This window comes from Parus major, chromosome 2 (genome assembly GCF_001522545.3).
Source record: "Parus major isolate Abel chromosome 2, Parus_major1.1, whole genome shotgun sequence".
In the NCBI taxonomy this organism is placed as follows: Eukaryota; Metazoa; Chordata; class Aves; order Passeriformes; family Paridae; genus Parus; species Parus major.
The window spans coordinates 24,501,077-24,518,347 of record NC_031769.1 but is presented as its reverse complement, the minus strand read 5'-3'; the positions used below and the strand labels follow the sequence as shown (position 1 = coordinate 24,518,347).

Below are 17,271 nucleotides of genomic sequence, written 5' to 3'. Positions count from 1 at the left end.
ATTTCCCATCAAAAGAAGAAAATTCAGATTAATTCTGGAATGAAGCATTGATCACTCTTACCTCCACCCCTTTCCTTCCTCTGCCTAATACATTAGGAGGTTTTCATCATACAGGGTACAGTGCTGTAATTAGAAATTAGGACCAAAACTGGCGAAGGCAGAAGGCTGAAATAAAAAGACAAGCATGGTTTGAGTGGCAGCGTGAACTGAGTAAATAGAAGGAGGGAGGGATGGCATCTGCAGGCCTCTGGCAAGTCTGATTCTACTCCATCTAAATTTGCCTTTTTCCCTTCACTCTTTGTTTACTTGAATGCTGCTGTCAGACAAATATCAACTTACAGGAAATCATATTTACTGTGAATACTTCATGATGGTGATTCTTGACTAACTCAAGTCTTGAATTAGTATGTATTTTAAGGCATGTATTTGTAAATACAATGGAAATCGTTGGATAGTGTCATGGTCCACAGCAAGACTTGCTTAGTATTGCTGACATAGTTCTACTCTGATTCTATTTTCTTAATAACTGACTATGAATACGTATTCAGAATAAGCACTATTTTTCCAGTGAAGAAGTTTTTATAATCCTTGAAACTTAAAGGGAATACATGGCAATGATTTGTGTACCTCCATTCAACTAAAAAATACAGGTTAGGAAGTCTTAACTGCATCGCCAAAGATATTTCTTTCTTTACAAACCTGCAGAACTGAACAAAAATTCATAAGTAATATCCAGTTACACTCTGTGCAGGATTTTTCCTTTTAAATGACAAAAAAAAGAAAGTAGTCTAACAGTAATTTAAGAAGAAAGTGTGAAGTAAGAAAAGATACAACTTTGAGGGATTATATACCTTTTTACTCCTCTTTTCTCTCAGTAGTACATTTGAATCACAAAATGAGCTTATCAAGTAGTTGTATCAGATAATGTTTATGCCTGTTTCTACTACTGAAATACTGATAACTGATATTTAATCAGTCATGATACAAGGAGTTCTAAATTAAACTGCTGGCGTCTTTTTATGTTTTAACGAGCACTTTGAGGGAATTCTTTTCAGATTAGTAGGTGTCTACATGGAAATCTCTGATGATTTCATTGTCCTCATTTGGGGAGTAGTGAGTGCTTTTACAGAAAGTATTTTGACCTGCTGTGACACATGCAATAAACTGGATAATGCACATCATGGAAAACTTTAATGTTCATGAGTGGGAGATTACTTGCACTGGTGTGTTGGTATGTGTTCTCTCTTTCTCAGTTAAAGGAGTTGCATGTCATAATGTCCAGACAGCAAAGAAATCATGATGTTGTCCTAGGTGCTAAGGTCAGTCATAGAGACCATAGGAAAGGCTGAATAGAAAAGCCTGAAATTTACATAAAATATACGTACAACAGCCAATTAAAATTAGATGTAGTTGTGTTTTGTTAGGTATGAGAGTCTTGGAGGATTGCATTACTTATATTAAATGTGATTATTTTTAACCTAACTGCTTTTTTTTTCCCCATTTTCAGGAGATACAATTAGAACATGCAAAACAAGCCTTTGTACAGAGAGACAATGCTCAGTCTGGAAGAATTACAGCTATGGACTTCAGGGACATTATGGTCACTATCCGGCCACACATGCTGACACCATTTGTAGAAGAATGTCTAGTAGCTGTGAGTAGTTCTGGTATCCCAGCTGGCAGACCTGGGATGCAGATGTGGGGTTCCTTTTGTACCTTGACCACTACATGACACGTAATCCAGCTTGAGGATGCATGTTTTGAAGTCTAGCGGTTATTATCTACACATGTGAAAATTAACTCTGATTGCTGAATATAAATCCTCAATGTTCTTGGTTTCCAGAGACAAAAGACAAAGCATGTTGATGGACCTTAGTAACGGCCTAAAAATGTAGAGCTTGCCTTTTTTCAGCCATTCCATCATAGTAGACTGTGTCAAATATTTTTGAATGCCATTACATTCCAGTTAGGACATCATCCTCAAAGAACCTGCTTTGTAATGTAAATTATAAGCTCCTGAGTGTAATATCCAAGAACTTGGGGACAATGTGTGAACTTTGGTTTTGTTTTATAAACCTAGGACATTCAATGTGTCTTGACTGATAGTTGTTACACTTGACTGTGTGTTTTTTCTAAGTTTGGAGTGCATAAGCTGAATTAAATACTGCAATTCTGCAATTTCACTAAAGAAAAGAGGTACATTTGGTTTTGACCTCAGTTTATAATTTTGGGAACTTGTAACAGCACATCCCAAGTAATCCAAAGCTTGGCCATATTCAGGTTTGAAGATCTGCTTAAAAGTCTGTTCTGCTTTGAGTTGCAAGGGAGTTTCAGAGAGATGTGTAAAGTGATGAGGAGTCCAAGCTCTAATGAGACTGTTAGAAGATGCATGAAGCAAAAAGCATATCCAGAAGATTTAGGGACTGACAGTGATATCTGGTACTTTCTTCCATGCTTCCCTCACAATCTTGTTACCAGCCTTCCTGGGTCATATGCTCTTTCACAGAGAACATCAGATAAGATTTTTGATTATCACTCAAGGTCAGTTAAATTTTGGCAAGCTTATGCATATTTTTTTCAGAAATTTGCTTGATCATTGATTTTAAAATTTAAGTAGTGAATTGATCCAATAATTTTTCTGTGTGCAGACCCAACACTACTTTAAAACAAAGGTTTAGGCTCATTCTCATTTGAAAATGCATAACTGTTCAAACCTTATGTTTGACTGCCTGATATAAGCCTTAGAGTTTACTGCTGTTTTTCCATGACTTGATTTTTAAGGTTGAATTTAAAGGTTTCAGTTGACCTTTTTCAGAATATGTTTTGGTTTTGTTGAAATTTTCTATATAGTAATACGCTTTACATGTAGAAGTAGATTTCCTCATTACTAGAAATGAGCCAACTTATGAAACATTTCCAACTGAAGCAGTACGGAAACTTGAACTTTGTAAATTACTACTGGTTATGTTGTTATAATCCTGCATATGTATTTGTTTAGGTTTGTAGGGTGGGAAGAGTTTTATATTCTGGTCATGATTAGTTTCAGTAACATAAGAATCTTTCATAGTTTAAAGTTCTTTATTTTGCAGGTTTTTTTAAAAAAGCAAGCCTGTGCTGCGGTCACTCTTGTAAAAGAACATTATTTGAAAACTTCTATTTCAAGTTTTTTTTAGTCTTACAACAATCTCCTTTCTTTTTTCCTCTTTTACTGTCTGTACTCTAGGCTGCTGGAGGTACCACTTCCCATCAGGTCAGCTTTTCCTATTTTAATGGATTTAATTCTCTGCTTAACAACATGGAGCTCATTAGAAAGATCTACAGTACTCTGGCTGGAAATAGAAAAGATGTGGAAGTCACTAAGGGTTGGTAGAAATATTTGGAGTCTGGAAGTTTCCTTGGGTATTTGAATGGAGGGAAAGACCTCATCTGTATGCTTTTAAATCAATTGGTCGGGGGGAGGGAAGCCTGCCTCGTTACCATTCCTTGGTTTGCCACTCAGTTTTGTACAGTCCTGTCGTAGTCCACCCTCCAGCTTTTTCATTTTGTTTCAATCAGAAAAAGGTCCTAGTAAACTGGTGGTGGGGGCAGGGTGAGGAAAGTATGTAGAGATATTTAAAAGTTTAAAAAACTTCCTAGGACTCCTGCCAAATTGGCAGCCTATTAAAGTGACCTTCAAGGGTAGTTGAAGAATTCCATAAACTTGTATTGGCGGCATAGTAAGCTGATCTACAAGCTTGGAACAAGATGTTATCTACTATATCTAACCACTTTTATAGAGAATTCCCTGTGCAACACCAGAGTTTCATTAATGTGGCCTCCTGGGACTACGCATGAAAAGTTCCACATCTCTTGACTCCTGTTTTGGGGGTTTTTCTTTGTTTGCTTTTTATTTTATATTTTTCCCTCTGACCTGCAGCTGATTGATACCGTATGTCAAATATCCTAAATCCTGCTGGTAGCACTAAGCTTTAAGACCAGAGAGCTGTACTTACTTGCATGAAGGACAGACCATTTAAAGCACACATTTATGTAGTGACAGGAACACTTCTGTGTTGGGTAACTTACTCCCCTTTCACCCTCGCCAACCAGTGTCTTCTACTTTATAGTAAAATACAGTGCAACTTTGGGGTGCTCTGGATTATTTCTTCTGGTTTGATTTCATTAAATTTTTTGTATTTTTATTCTGTTGCAGAGGAGTTTGTTCTGGCAGCCCAGAAATTTGGTCAGGTTACACCCATGGAAGTTGACATCTTGTTTCAGTTAGCAGATCTTTATGAGCCACGGGGGTAAGTGGAGAGTTATCTATGCTTCTCTCTTTCCTTTTCTCTACTACTTGGAAGGAGTGGGAGGTGGTGTTGGGGAGCCGGAGAGTACTGTAGTGGCCTTGTGCAGGTAACTTTAGTGGTCTGAAAACCAACCTCTAAACAAACACTAATGTGATTTAATTTCTTCAGGCGCATGACATTAGCTGATATTGAAAGAATTGCCCCTCTGGAGGAAGGGACGTTGCCCTACAACCTGGCTGAGGCTCAGAGGCAGGTAAGAACAGAAGCCAGCATGATCTTGTTATTTGTTTCCAGTGCCAGGTATAGAGACAGCCAGCCTCTTCCTGTTGTTGTTATCTAAGTTGCTTTTCTCTTGTGTTCTGTAATAAAGGTGAGGAGTAACATCTTGTTAGAATTTATTTTTTAACCTGTGTCATGTTCTCTCCATCTCTGCTTTGTGTCCCTTCCTCTTGGGCTTCATTTTGGCAGGTGAAATGTAATTTACGTTGGAAAGATAAAGTGTCTAGGAGTGTCATCCAGGCATTCAGCAAATACTAGATGCATGCCTGTCTGAGGTGTTTATGTTTTGTGATTCTTTTGCTCTGTGTTCTTGTTAATGAGGAAAAGAGACTTCCTAGTCAAATATGGATGGTAAAATTCAACATCTAGCCTATGAAATGGCAGCCCTTGTTCACAACACATATGCATGTTCCTGGATTCACAGTGTTCTCTGCTTTGCTTTATGCTCTGTTGAATATCAAAATGGGAGAGCTTAAGTATAGACTAACATCACAGTTTTGGTAAAAGTGTTAATATTCTCTTCATGTCCAAAACCTAAAGGATATTTACTTTCAATGGTATAACCACAAATGAACTTTTTTTTTTGGTTTTGAGGCAAAAGGAAATAGGATTGTTCTTTAAATGTCAAACCTGTTGATCTTTTAGTTTTTGTGTTATCATATTTTGTATTTTCATTGGCACAAGTTTCTATACAGATAGATTTAAAACTAACCCTTCTGTTTCTCTCTGTCTCTATTTTAAGGCAGTCTTAACTTTGTGTCTTGTGAGACTAAGGGTTTTTGGTTGGTTTTCTTTTTTCCTGCTCTGGGTCTGTGCGGAGACGCCAGTTTGACCACAATGAGTTGATCCAGGCTACATTTTTAGGACTGCCAGGCCATAAGCCAGGCCTCTGTGTGTGTGTGTATACACATGTGTCTCTTTTCCTTCTCTTTTTTATTCTCCTGCCTCCCTTACAAGTGAACACCCCCACCACCACTCCAAAACGCTAACAGGGGTGGTGGTTTTCTGTTTGTTCGAGCAGTAACTAAATGGTGATGATGCTGGGATGAATTCAAATGAGTTGGCTCCCAAAAGCTCACCATCTATTCCTATAAGACTCGTAAAGGAGTTAAAAGCATTTGCATTGGGCTGAATATCAAGTAACTTCAGTTACAATAGGTGGCAGTAAAAGGTAGACAAAAATGTGTGATGAAAGTAGCAGCTTCTTCACTTTTTGTTTTGGGGCCACTGCTACCATGATTTATGTTGTTCTAAGAGGCGAGGACATATGAACCTGCTTAATTCTTACAATTTATTTTGTGTATCTGTCCCACATTTTAATTTTTTTCAACGCTGTTCCTTTTTAATGTTATCTGCTTGATGCTGAGACTGAAAAAAATTTCAGCTACATTGAAATCTTTCATTTATTTCTGGTCAACTCCACCTATATTGGAATTAAGTAAAATCTAAACACAGGAAATGTATCCATATTTTTATTTTGTTGCTTTACTTGTATCCTAAAGAGAACACATTGCAAAAGATGCTAGTAAATATGAAAGAATTAATGCCCCTGCAGAGCTTTTGTTTTCTTCATATTTTAGACATGAACATAACATTAGACAGCAATGTTAAATCTGGAACACTTCTGAAATTTATTTCTCATTGGGTTGAATCTAGCACTCACAGACTGTGAGCAAAGTGAAATTGTGCAGGTGCTTTATGGAACTTTATTTTCCTTTAGCTAATCTGTGTGAATGCTTGCATACTTGTTTTGGTAGCCTGGGAACTCTGTGTTGGCGACAGTAGAAAGGAATTCCAAGCTGGAGTTGCTTTTAGCTGTAGAAAATTAATGACTTAAGAGGCAATATGTAAGCCCTCATTTAGACCATTGATTTTGGAGTTGTATAATTTTGTTGTAGTGTCAGTCTATTTTCTTTGCTATTCCAATTTGAAGAGGCTGCCTTATATGACACTTAGAAATCGGTGGGAAAAAAAAGTAATAATTGAGAACAAAATCTCCAGTGTATTGTGGAATTTTTTCCAGGTATCCGTATACTTGTATCTGTCTGATCATGAAATGTACTGTTGGGAAATGATATGTTGTGATTATTTTCCTTGTCTTTCCTTTTGTTTTAAATCCTGCCTTGACAGAAAGCTTCAGGCGATGTGTCTCGACCTGTTCTCATCCAGATTGCAGAATCGGCGTACAGATTTGCCCTTGGTTCAGTTGCTGGAGGTTAGTAATGGCTGAACAAAAGAATATTCATCTTAGTGAAGTTTGGGTTTTTTCTTCTTTTCTTTTGTCCTTCTTTTCCTTCTGCCTCTCATTTAAGTGTGGAAGGCTTCTCAGACTTTCCCTTGGAGCTGTGTCTAAGGGATGGGATGACTGTAAGGTTGAAGGGGAAATGATCATCTGGTCTACAAGAATTTTGGAATTTGTGAGCTGTTGGAGTTTCCAGGTAGTATTGCTATCTGATTTGTCCCCAAACAAATTTCAGGAAGATTAAATTAATTGTGAAGTATGACTGGAAAGTACATTTGGTTAAAACTGTGGGAGGTAGTTTAATGTATCCAGAATATATCATGAAGAAAAGATATAAGTGATATGTTAGATGTAAATGTGACAGATGACAGTTGCAGTCAAACAGTGCAAATGCGAAATCATGATTTCTTATATCTTGAATTTCATTTGCAGCTGTTGGAGCCACTGCAGTCTATCCAATTGATTTAGTGAAAACTCGCATGCAAAACCAGCGTTCGACAGGCTCTTTTGTGGGAGAACTTATGTATAAAAACAGCTTTGATTGCTTCAAGAAAGTGCTACGTTATGAAGGTTTCTTTGGGCTTTATCGAGGTAAGTTTAAAAAGTTGTTATATACTAATGATAAGATATTATTATGGGTTTTATGTGACTGGATTTTTAAGTCATTTTATTTCAGACTTCAGTTTTGTTTCTTCTCTGTTGCAGGGCAAGGATTTGTGAACTTCTTGATAATTAAAACTTCACTGTAATGAGTACATTTCTGTAGGACCTCTCTGTTTTTTCCCTCCTCATCTGCCATAGGGGAACATTAGTGATTTCCTACAGCACAAATATATTGTTAGTAAAGTTCTCATTTTCTTAGAAATGCTTAGTGCCAAGAGTGTTTTGTCCTGTTTGGTAAAGAGTTAGATAATTTGTGGGTTTTTGTTCTTTGGAGTACTTTTTGTTGTGTTTCTTTTGAGACAACAAAGTCTCTGTGAACCAGTTGCATTTGCTTCAGTAATCATTGGAAATAGTCATCTTTATCTAGTTTTACGTATACCTTTTCTTAGGTTGTCACTGTGGAGTCAGCCAGAATGATTCACTGGGTTTCAGCCCACTTAGCTTTATATATATAACCAGTACACCTAAGTTACAAAGTTACCCATTCCAAACTGCCTTTGGAGGCAATGGAGAAAGCTCCAAAATCTATTGACCCTGCTCAGGATGTAAATCATTCTGACTTTGGATATCTTGGTGCCTGAAGTTAAATGGTGGCTTTTCTTGTTTGTTTTATTCTTGTCCCAGATGTGGCATCAGTGGTGTCAGTTCAGGTAACTCAGGAGGAGTCATAAAGAATCAGGAATCTTGGCATGAGATTCCAGTCCTTCTCTGTCACTGAGTTAAAGTAAATTATATTTCTGGTGTCACAACTATTGAGATCTTTTATCCCCCTCTACCATATTCATAGGGGAGAATTTGAAACTTGCAATACCAACTTCATTTTTAGCCAGCTTGCTTAAAACCTTGTCACTTGTAAAAATAAGAATTGTAATGAAATAAATTAATTGCTAAAAGCAGTTGAGTAAGGAATGAAGAACAGAGGATTTTGGTAACGTATGGTTATGAACTGGCGAAGCTATGTGCACCTTAATAAAAAGTAACAGTTCATAAAACAATGTGGGAAACAACATTAAAACTAGGTGGTGTGATAGGTGTGTACATTATAACATATGACCTGAGTTACTGGGGGTTGGCTAGGTAGCTCCTCTGCAAAATACAGACTCTGTAATTATTACAGCACAATTGGAGATGGGAAGGCTCTCTTAGTACTGACTGAGTTGGAGGCCATTTTTGGAATAGACAAAATAATTAAATAAAGAGTACTGACATGGTCTCTATTTTGTAAGGATTTATAGCAATCAAAATCTTTTCAAAAGTCTCATGTGACCTAAAGAACCAAATATATTCCTTGAAAATTTTTGTCCGCTTCTTCCAGCATCCTGAAAGAATAAATATGCAGAATTCTACTATTGCTTTATTCTATTTTATTGACATTCTATTGAAGGACTGATTTTTTTTTCACCTGGGAAAAAAAGCCAAACAGATAAATCAGAAATGTCACAAATGCATGTTCTTAACTCTGTTTGCTTGTCCTTGAATTTTGAATTATTTTTTTCATTGCCAGGTTTAGGGAACCTTAGGAAACTTCATCGGTAGAGCTTGTCTTTCCATTCCCCATTATCTTTATTACTTTTCAGTTTTCCAAGGAATACTGAATAGTGAAATCTCAGACAGTTTGGTGGAGCTGAACTTCTAAGACCAGGCCAATAGTCAAATTTCTGGATTATATAGTAGAACACCATCATTTTAGAGGCAAATTGAGACCTGTGCTTCTACAAATTCTCTCTGTAAAGAGCACCCTGACTTAGCTCTTCTTAAAGAGGCAAGTAGAGAAAACTTCTTAAAAATCTGGAACTCCTTCTGTGCAGTTCTGTAAATTTGGACTGTTGCTTAATTTCTAAGGAGATACTGAAGAAAGTTAAGGAACTGAGTGCAAAAGGAATTTCCCAGTCAAGCTTGAGAGGACAAGAAGATTTGAAAGGAACATTTCATAGATAGTGTAATTACCCAATGTAATACAGTAAATTTAGCAAGAATCATCATATTCTAGTTTTGAATCATACACTAGGTAGGACACACTCCAGAGTACATTACTTTTTGCTGCTCATTGGCCACTGCAATTCTTTCTTCAACTGATTTGTTCAGGGTTAAATCAATGTAGTGGTTTTGTCCCCACTGAAGGAGGGAGTAATCATTGGTAGACCTCTCCTTAGCTGAACAGATGCAAAAGCTTTTTAAAAATTGTACTAGAAAAATTCAGAGCAGTGGTCTCTTTGTCATGATGCACTTCAAGAAAGCAAGCAGAATTTGTAAGCCCCACTCTGAACTCAGCCATTTCAGATCATATTTTTAATAAAAGGCTCATATTTCCACCCAGCAAAGTGAACTGAATTTTTTTTTTTTTTGCATCACTATTTTTTTCCAAACTTGGAAACCATGTTTTAAACCACTATCTCAGATAAAGATAAATTACACCATCTTGTGGATATATAGAGAGCACTAAATTTGGTTTGAAGTCAGTTTGGTTCTAAGTATAATCAGTGTTTCCACTGAGAAGACACTTGGATTAAAAAACAAACAAACAAACAAAAATAAACATGATATAAACCTTTGTTGAGTCTTTATAATATGCATTATATGAAGGCTGTGTTGTTAGCATTTTTTTAAAGACTTTATATCTGAGATAAATTTTTCATCTTTCTCTCAGCATGGCTGAAAAGAATGTTCATCTCATATACCTGTAATTTACTGTTGTGTCTATGTTCATACCCGAAATGCATATTTAGAAACTCACGGGTATTTTTATACATGCAAATTTAAGAAAATTTTGAAAGCTGTGATTTGTCAAGGTCTCTTCCAACTGATGAGGTCACCTACCTGTCATAATAGAATTTTAATGAGAAGTCCACCTGATGAGTCACAGAATGCTTCACAGACTTAAGCAGTGCATCCAGTAGAGATTGTTTCACACATACATGATAGAAGTTTGATGGGAAATTTAAGTACCACAGATAAAATGTAGTTTAGGAAAATGTTTGGTAGCCATGCTGTTAATGCCACTTTGCCTAGAGCATGGAAAAGACAGGGAATGCTGTTGAAGAGATTGTCATCTGTGATCATTAACTGTTTAGGAGCTTGCTTGTTAGTTTTATTTCTTGTTGATGGTGCTTCTAGCCCTGCAGTGGCTCCAAATGCTATCTAATTTAGATTTTAATGATTTTTTCATCATCCAGTTTCATTATTACTGATGGACTCCCATGCTAATAATGCAAAAAAGACTGTGGCAGAAGCTTTCCTTGCAAATTATGCAATGGAATACCATTTATAAAGACTGGAACTACAAGCCTGTTTGTACCCCAAGTTCTGTCAAAGCACAACATTTTCAGGAAATACCCCATTTCCAGTCTGAGGGAGCTGTATTTGAATGGAGGCTGATGATTAATTGTCTCGTTTATTGTGTGAATCCTGTAATGGAAAAATGTGGCAGTATTCCATTACTGCCTTCCTATAAGATGCCCTAATGGTTTCACAGATTTTATCCTTTTATATTTTAAACCTTCAGTCACTGTTTTTTTCCTAATATGACGGGAAAATCACATGTTACACAGTGAAACTGAAGCTTCCCTGTTAGACATCTGAAAAAATACTTTGGCCAAGTAAAATTTTTGTTTCTCAGTGCCATCAGTACAGCTGGGCTGGACGAGCTGTTGTGTGTGTATTCACAATGTATTGAACTGCCTTCAGAAATTGTATGGTGTTGCAAACTGAATGCAGCTTTTGGTACTCTCTCTTGCACACACCTTCCTCTTCCCTGAGAGTCCCACTATGGCTGTGTCAAATACGAAGTGGTACATTGTAATTGCTGCTAAAAAGCCTTGGATACAAAAAAGGCATTGAATAATGTGTTTACTATGTACTATACTAGCAGGCTGCCTATGTGCAAGATATTATGCTCTGATGTTATACAAGGCATGCATTTTTAAGGTACTGTCAGACACTTCTTAGCTTGTTCTCCATCTCTGTATGTGTCATATTGCTGATCTGCTAATGCATAGTAACACTGAGAAATTCCCACTGTGTCAAGATAACCCCAATGGAAACATGACATTTTAATATGGGGCCTTTGATGTGCTTTCTTTCTTTCAAAACTTAGCATCTTTATCATGTTTAGAAAATTTTCAGCAGTGTTTCAGGGCTCCCATCAAAACAATAAAGAAAATAAAAATTAATTTTGATGATCATAGCATATAGAATGCACAGGTACCACTTAGAGATAGGTATGAGATCAAATGAAGGGTCCCTTTGCCTTCCTAAGATGCTGGAGACAGCAGACCTAGCTGGTGCCTGGTAAGGCTCTAATACCTAGTCTTAAAATTCATGCTACCTTTTATAGAACACTGTCTGCTATCTTGCTTTAGGTATATACAGCATTATCTGTAATTAAACTTAAAAAGGCAGGAAAAGAGAAAAATGTTCTAAGTTTTGGTTGTTCAGTTGGGTTTTTCTGGTGTTGGGTTTTTTTTTAACTGCTACATATTCTATATAATCCTTCTCTTCTCTACCTTAAAGTTTTATGGAAAGCTTTGAGTTGTAATAGTCCTATTCAGATTTGAGTACAAAAGGAATGAACTAGATGAAAAAAACCAGCAAAATACTTGTGCCAAGATAAACCTCTCTTTCTTATGACTTTACAAATATTTTTACAAATGCAAAGTTTTGGGAGCTGAAAAATGGTTAAAAGGCCATTTTCAGATCAGTTCAGTGAAAATGGATTTGATTCATCCTGCTAGTGTTGTTTCTAAAATTGCATAAAATTTATGCAGATCATCAGCTGGACTACTTGAATAATTTTCATATATTGATATTTTAGAATGTCTTTTTCTGTGATTTATTTGATAAAATATGACTTGAAACTCGTGGTATATATAGCTTGGGTGTAATAATATACGAATATGTGATTTTATGATTAATGACCTTCGTGTTTGGAGTTGTATCTGCTGTATCAGACCTGCTTAATTTTACTAGATTCAGTTTAAGATTAGGTAGTGTGCTTTTAAAGCATACGGAACATATTTTTAATCTCTGAAGGTATAAAGTCATTTGCCATAATGTTTATATAAAGCCACACATGTCCTATAGCAAGTTGTAAATATTATAGCAGTTACAAAGATAATTTTATAATGAAAAAAATCCTGTTCATTTTATATTATTGTGTTTCCCTAACAGGGCTGCAGATAATGTAATCTTTAACTACATAATTGTGAATGGCTTAATGTTTTTTCATTGAGGTCTGGTTTCGAGTCACTGGTACAAGTAAAACTTCTTAAGAAACTCAGATTCTGAAATTTAACTTGCTCTGAAGATTCTCCTTTGGTTTTCAGCAATTGTATATGAATTTAGTTCTCCTGTATGTTTTTGTTTGAGTATTCATTCATATGATCATAATGCACAATAGTTGTCTTGGGTAAATGTTACATGTATATGTACATCAGCTGTATAAAGACATCAGTATATAAATATGTGTCAATTCTTTATTAAGAGTATCAGTAGGAACCAGGAAAGCTGATGGATGGAAGCAGGATCAAAGAATATACTAAACCAGAGCATGTGCATTTTTCTCTGTGTTATTCTGAAATTTAGCTCTTCAAGAAAATGCTTTTCAGCAGGTTAACTTTTAGAGGTGGAAACTTTTTTTTTTTTTTTTTTAATTTGAAACAAAATAAAACCATGGAGAGGTGAAAATGTCAGGCTTTGTAGGAAATACCCAAATGTGCTGCCTGAGCTGCTAAAACAAAGAACTCTGCACCAGGAGCTCTAGCTGTGGTGATTTTCTCACATTTTTGAATGGTGTCCTAATTTCATTATGCTGATGAATGCTTGCAACACCATTCTAGCTTCAGGCTTTATTGGTAAACTTTGCCTATTTTTAGGCTGTGTCATTCAAGTGTTTACAAAATATCGACCATTCACTTCAAACAAGTGAAGCTGACAGTCAGAAATTCACACTTCCAGTTCTGTAGCACATCACTTCTAACAAAATAAAATAGAAAATTCCGTACCTGGGTAGAAAGCAACATAACTTCCTTTGTTTTAAGAACTGATGATTTACTTGGGAAAAGAGCTCAAGAATGCAGTTTGAATGTTTTGCATTATTTTGATTCCAGTCCCCTTAGATCCTGCCATCTAATGCCATTGTTTTTACTAGAAAAAGGTACTGAGGTTTTGACTTTTGAAGTGGATGCATTGTGTTATCTCACAAAAATTAATTAGTCTTGATTTTGTGTGAAGATGCAGAAAATGAAAGTCAGTTTAGGACAGTACTGAAACATATTTAGCAAATCCGTATTAGCATTTAAACATAAAATGAGCTAGTATGAATTAAAAAGAAACAAATACATATAGACAGTAGTAGCACTTGAAGTGGTAGCACAAAGTTTGTTCTCAAAATTGAATGTTTAAGTACTCACATTATATATAATAACACAAAATTGCTGTAAAAATCGCCTGTTTCTAGGTGCCGGTCTCTACATACATTTGTTGATTTGTTTATTTAATACCAAGTTACTCAATGCCCTGAATTCTCTATTTCCTTGTTACAGGTCTGTTACCACAGCTATTAGGAGTAGCACCAGAGAAGGCCATAAAACTTACTGTAAGTTTGTAAATGGATTTTTTCACATTTCTCCACATTGTAAAATGCATCAAATTACAATTAGCAACTGTTAATATCTGATTTGTGAATAGTACAAGTGGCATACAAGTCTCATCCAGAGGTGGACATGAACATTTTAAGAATCTTACTGAAAACTTAGTTTTGGTCTCACTCCAAAATATGACAAGCTCATTCAACTTGTTCAGCTCATCTGCTTGTCTGTAAGTAGCACAGGCCTTTGGTTTCACTTCTTAGCAAATCAGAAGAATTATTTATTGGAGGGCTTTTGTTTTTGTATCTCCATGTGGTTCCTGTATACGTGATTCTAGTGGAACAGGAGATAGATAATATGAGCAGGTAGTGAATTGTTGATAAGAAAGGAACTTGTTTGCGTGATGTTTTATTCTAAATGTTTTACTTTTGTAATTTTGTTATTTCTTAAGTGTTTGAAAGGCACTTAAGAATTTCTTATTATAATTCAGTCATAGTATATTGTTTATTCACTGATTAGGTAGTATTCATCAAAGCTAGTAGTATTCATTTAAAAAAAAGGCACGTAATGCTACTAGTTGAATTGTCATTGTGTTAAAGCTTAGTACTGAACATTCTGATATTAATTTGACATTTAATTTAATTTTTTTCATATAGTGAGCATTTTAAAAATATAATGTATTTTATAATTTTCTGATTTTTAAAATTACCTTATTAGTGATGATTTATTTTTTGAGTAGTAAGTATTCAAATTATGCTGCAAATTCTTGTTAGAAGGAAGAGCATAACTTTAGAATATTTAATATAAAATCTAAGACTGATTTCTTTGATATCTTGTAGTTTGGTAGGTTAGTGGATGTATTTGCATTTTCATTTGCACAGATTTTGCAGCTGATGAGTGTTTTCTCTGACCTTTTAATTTATCAGCTTTCATAAATGTTTGTCTTTTAAGGTTAATGATTTTGTGAGAGATAAGTTTAGGACTAAAGATGGATCTGTCCCACTGGCTGCAGAAATTCTTGCTGGTGGCTGTGTAAGTATCTTTAATTTCCTTCATATGATATTCATGAAAGTGCAGTTTATAAGATTGATTGTGTGGACTAAGGCTTCTGTTTAACCACAGATCCGGTTCAAGAGCAGATTCTCCTAGAGCATCTCAGTTCTTTCCTAGATAGGCCATCCGTTCTTGATGAAAGGGTAAATGTTTCTGTGCATCGTGCCTTTTAACTGTGCTCTGTAATTCTCACAGTTTAGAGTTTGTTTCCTTAATAAAGAATGTCTTTATTCATGTTGGCTGTAGCTTACGGCCTAAAGAGGATTCATGCTAACCTTTCCAGAAGTTAATAATTAGTTACTACTTTGTGGCTCCCACTCTACCACGTCACTTCTTTCCTGATGTGTTATTGCACCCACTAATTTTCACTTTTTGCAGTGATACTGGCTTTTGAAATGGCAAAGACTGCTCATGCTTCTTTGAGTTCATAGCAGACGTAGGCTGTGTAATGTTAACTCAGTGCATAATGCATTCCTGAATGTAGGCTGTATTTAAAACCCACTAAGATTTTAAGAGTGTTTTCCTTGCACAAAGTAGTATCTTAATGAACAACTAGCATATTACTGGATAAATGATAATACTTCACTACTTGGTCTAGTTCTATCTGTTCATATTACAGCTTACTGTATCTGGTGTATTGATTTGTTCAAGCAAATGTAAATACTTTAGGTAAAACTAATAGTTGTTCAAAGACTGGTGCATTTTACAGATAAAGAGCACAGTTTATTTAAAACAGCTTTGATCACTGGGGCAGAGCAATGTTGGTGTATTTTTAATCTATCTTTGTTTCTGCTGTCATAAGACAGATGAGGTCACATTTTCAAGCGGCTTCTACCTGTGTCGAAAACTACAGTGAGCAGCAACTTAAAAAAAAATAAATGCTTGCATCTCAACCTCAGTAGGTGCAGAGATTTGTGCTGTATGTGCTTGCAGAAAGTGAACTGCGATTACCAGCCTCAGGGTGCAGTGGCTCTGTTGCATTGCAGGCTGAGAAGCCCTGGCTTTCTGTAATTCTCAGGAGATGGGGCAGGATTTGGCTGCTGTCTCACTGCTCCTTCTGTTTGATCACTGACCTGTTGTAGACTGCCAGGTAGGATCCCCTTGTTCTGTAACTTTAGGAGCATTCAGGGAAGAAAAAAAGAAGGGGAGGGAGAGAAGAATGTGGGTCTCTAAAGCACTAAATAAAAAGCATGCTGTAAATGAAGGAAAAATGCAATAAAGTGCTTGCAGAGTAAAAAGTGTTTGCCCCTTACACTAATAAAAAGTCTCATGAACATAGCAGCCATAGAGAATTCAGCAAAATTTTCATTTAAAATGTCATTTGATCTTGAGTTTTTATTTTACAGACTGCTGTGAATTTTTTAATGCAGTACAAAAAGCACTCTTTACAGAGACCTGTCATTCATGAGAATGTTGCAGCAAGCTTTTTGCAGCAGTTCACTGTAAACGAAGGATCTGCTTTAAGAGATAGGTGGTTTGAAATGTATTTTAAATGTGCTGTAAATGTTGGCTTGTCCTAAATTTATATTAACAGTGAGAAGCTGCATGAAGTTGTAGCAATAGACGTGCAGTGGCAGAATGCCCTGAGTTTTCTTTTAACTGTAGTGCTCCACTTAAGGGCATAGTTTGGTGCCAGGTAGATAGGTTGCAACTTGTCTCTTCTGCAGGTGGTCTTTGGATTCTTTTGTAATTTTAAACCAAATTCAGACTAGCGACTCTCATTATCAGTGTTGCCTAGGTTTTTTGGGCTGAATTTTTCTCTCAAGGTGTAAATATATGTGTTAAATATGAGATGCCAAAGACATGCTTTTTCCTTTAGCTTTCAGGATTGCATTGGCCTAACTTTTTGTCCCCATTTAAGCCATCATGAAACCTGTGATTTCTCTGTGGAAGCAGCACGGACAATATTGAATGCTCGAAAATTGTCAGTCTTGGATTTTTACCTCATTTCACAATGTAGTAATCGCTTATGTGGGAGGCAAGAAGACAGGAGGGCATGATGTGTTGAAGTCTAAAAAAGGGAGGCCAACTAAGATGAATTTTCTAAGACACCTGTCCTATCACCTTTCCGCTTTCCACATCTAATTCTCAGCTGGGATTGTGTTACAAACACAGATTTAAATTTTTCTTCTTCAGTGCTTTTGTTTCCTTGGAGTGTATTCAC

At 36.0% G+C, this 17,271-nt stretch overlaps 1 protein-coding gene across 4 annotated transcripts in view; it reads left to right on the top strand.

Moving 5' to 3' along the window:
• SLC25A13 (solute carrier family 25 member 13) overlaps window positions 1-17,271 on the top strand; it is a 101,671-nt gene that overhangs the window by 57,785 nt on the left and 26,615 nt on the right. For all 4 annotated transcript variants that reach the window (XM_015617546.2, XM_015617545.3, XM_015617543.1 and 1 more), the window contains 8 exons: window positions 1,508-1,654; window positions 3,224-3,362; window positions 4,193-4,286; window positions 4,455-4,539; window positions 6,696-6,780; window positions 7,240-7,398; window positions 14,010-14,062; window positions 15,006-15,086. In XM_015617546.2, the coding sequence (XP_015473032.1) occupies window positions 1,508-1,654; window positions 3,224-3,362; window positions 4,193-4,286; window positions 4,455-4,539; window positions 6,696-6,780; window positions 7,240-7,398; window positions 14,010-14,062; window positions 15,006-15,086 (843 nt within the window). The remainder of the gene's footprint in view (window positions 1-1,507; window positions 1,655-3,223; window positions 3,363-4,192; window positions 4,287-4,454; window positions 4,540-6,695; window positions 6,781-7,239; window positions 7,399-14,009; window positions 14,063-15,005; window positions 15,087-17,271) is intronic.